Genomic DNA, 2,500 nt, shown 5'->3' with positions numbered 1-2,500 from the left:
CACCTAATATACACCATACTAAACCCACACAGAGTGGACTAAACCCAATATATACCATAATAAACCCACACTAAGTGGAGTAAACCCAGTATAGACCATACTAAACCCACACAGAGTGGACTAAACCCAATATATACCATAGTAAACCCACAGAGAGTAGACTAAACCCAATATTACCATATTAAACCCACACAGAGTGGACTAAACCCAATATATACCATATTAAACCCACACTGAGTGGAGTAAACCCAATATAGACCATATTAAACCCACACTGAGTGGAGTAAACCCAATATATACCATAGTAAACACACAGAGAGTGGACTAAACCCAATCTCGACCATGTTAAACCCACAGAGAGTGGAGTAAACCCAATACAGACCATACTAAACCCACACTGAGTGGAGTAAACCCGACACAGACCATACTAAACCCACAGAGAGTGCAGTAAACCAAATCCAGACCATATCAAACCCAGTACAGACCATACTAAACCCACAGAGAGTGCAGTAAACCAAATCCAGACCATATCAAACCCAGTACAGACCATACTAAACCCACAGAGAGTGCAGTAAACCAAATCCAGACCATATCAAACCCAGTATGGACCAGTAAACCCAGTACAGACCGGGATAAACCAGCCCAGGGGATTGCGTTGGGCTTCGTACCTGCGCCAGCTCCACCAGACTCTGAGCGTTTCCTCTCTCGGTCCTCTCCAGACTGTGCATGGCACTCTGGGAAAACGCCCTGGGGCGGGGCAACTGTGCACTATGGCCCTCCCCTCCACTTCGCTCAGACACGCCCACCAAACCAGATCCCACCCCTTTCAGCTCTGCCCCGAGAGATACAGACGGTGGCTCTGAGAGAGTGAGAGAGAGAGTGAGAGAGAGACAGAGAGACAGAGAGAGAAAGAGAGAGTGAGAGAGAGAGAGAGGAGAGAGAGAGAGGGAGAGAGAGAGAGAGAGAGAGAGAGAGAGAGAGAGAGAGGAGAGAGAGAGAGGGAGAGAGAGAGAGAGAGAGAGAGAGAGAGAGAGAGAGAGAGGAGAGAGAGAGGAGAGAGAGAGAGGGAGAGAGAGAGAGAGAGAGAGAGAGAGAGAGAGAGGAGAGAGAGAGAGGGAGAGAGAGAGAGAGAGAGAGAGAGAGAGGAGAGAGAGAGAGGGAGAGAGAGAGAGAGAGAGGAGAGAGGGAGAGGGAGAGGGAGAGAGAGAGAGAGAGAGAGTTGAAGTTATATATGGTCCTTTTATGTCAGAACAGCATATTAGTGTGTATCAACAGAGAGCATATCTGTCGATTACAAATACTTTATACAAAAAAAAACAAAAAACAGAAATAAACATCTGACCCCTGACCCCTGAGTTCAAACCTGTGGTCTCAGACATGCTCCTCTCTCGGATGTCCTTCCCGCCTGTGACACCGCGACCTTCACTACTGGACTTTTTCCTGTCCTTATTACACCACTTCCAGTCTGGGTGTGCTTTAAAATGGGCCTCCTTCACCTGGGAGACAGGAGACAGTCCACACACATTACAGCAGCATCAGGACCAAAATCTACACTTCAGCTTTCACTCATCACCGCCTCACATATTTAGTACACACAGGTCCATTCAGTTCAGTTCAGTTCAATTCAGTTCAACTCAGTTCAATTCAACTCAATTCAATTCAATTCAATTCAATTCAATTCGACTCAATTCAGGGCAGTGTGCAGTGTGTTGACTGGATCTGTGTGTGACAGTGTGTTGACTGGGTGGCAATATGTGCAGTGTGTGTGCTGAACATGCTGACAATGTGTTGAGTGTGTGGTGTGTTTACTGAATGTCTTGAATGTTGAAAGTTTTTAGTGTGTTCTGATCGTGTTGAGTTTGTGGTGTATTGAAAGCGTGTTAACAGTGTGTTGAGTTTTGCGTTGTGTGTGCTGAATGTGCTGACAGTGTGTTGAGTTTGTGGTGTGTGTGTTGACAGTGTGTTGAGTTTTGCGTTGTGTGTGCTGAATGTGCTGACAGTGTGTTGAGTTTGTGGTGTTTGTGTTGACAGTGTGTTGAGTTTGTGTTGTGTGTGCTGAATGTGCTGACAGTGTGTTGAGTTTGTGGTGTGTGTGCTGAATGTGCTGACAGTGTGTTGAGTTTGTGGTGTGTGTGTTGACAGTGTGTTGAGTTTGTGTTGTGTGTGCTGAATGTGCTGACAGTGTGTTGAGTTTGTGTTGTGTGTGTTGACAGTGTGTTGAGTTTGTGTTGTGTGTGTTGACAGTGTGTTGAGTTTGTGGTGTGTGTGTTGACAGTGTGTTGAGTTTGTGTTGTGTGTGCTGAATATGCTGACAGTGTGTTGAGTTTGTGTTGAGTGTGCTGGTCGTGCTGACAGTGTGTTGAGTTTGTGTTGTGTGTGCTGATCGTGCTGACAGTGTGTTGAGTTTGTGGTGTGTATGATGATCATGCTGACAGTGTGTTGAGTGTGTGCTGACAGCGTTTTGAGTTTGTGGTGTGTGTATTGAACGCGTGTTGACAGC

The 2,500-nt window shown here is 46.1% G+C and overlaps 1 protein-coding gene across 1 annotated transcript in view; it reads right to left on the bottom strand.

The window, feature by feature from the left end:
- Positions 1-2,500, bottom strand: part of cicb (capicua transcriptional repressor b) — a 42,525-nt gene that overhangs the window by 21,055 nt on the left and 18,970 nt on the right. The window contains exons 7-8 of the mRNA XM_030785625.1: positions 1,364-1,496; positions 669-859 (exon numbers count right to left, since the gene is read on the bottom strand). Of these exons, the coding sequence (XP_030641485.1) occupies positions 669-859; positions 1,364-1,496 (324 nt within the window). The remainder of the gene's footprint in view (positions 1-668; positions 860-1,363; positions 1,497-2,500) is intronic.

This window comes from Chanos chanos, chromosome 9 (assembly GCF_902362185.1).
Source record: "Chanos chanos chromosome 9, fChaCha1.1, whole genome shotgun sequence".
Lineage (NCBI taxonomy): Eukaryota > Metazoa > Chordata > Actinopteri > Gonorynchiformes > Chanidae > Chanos > Chanos chanos.
This window is presented reverse-complemented; position numbering and strand designations above follow the sequence as displayed.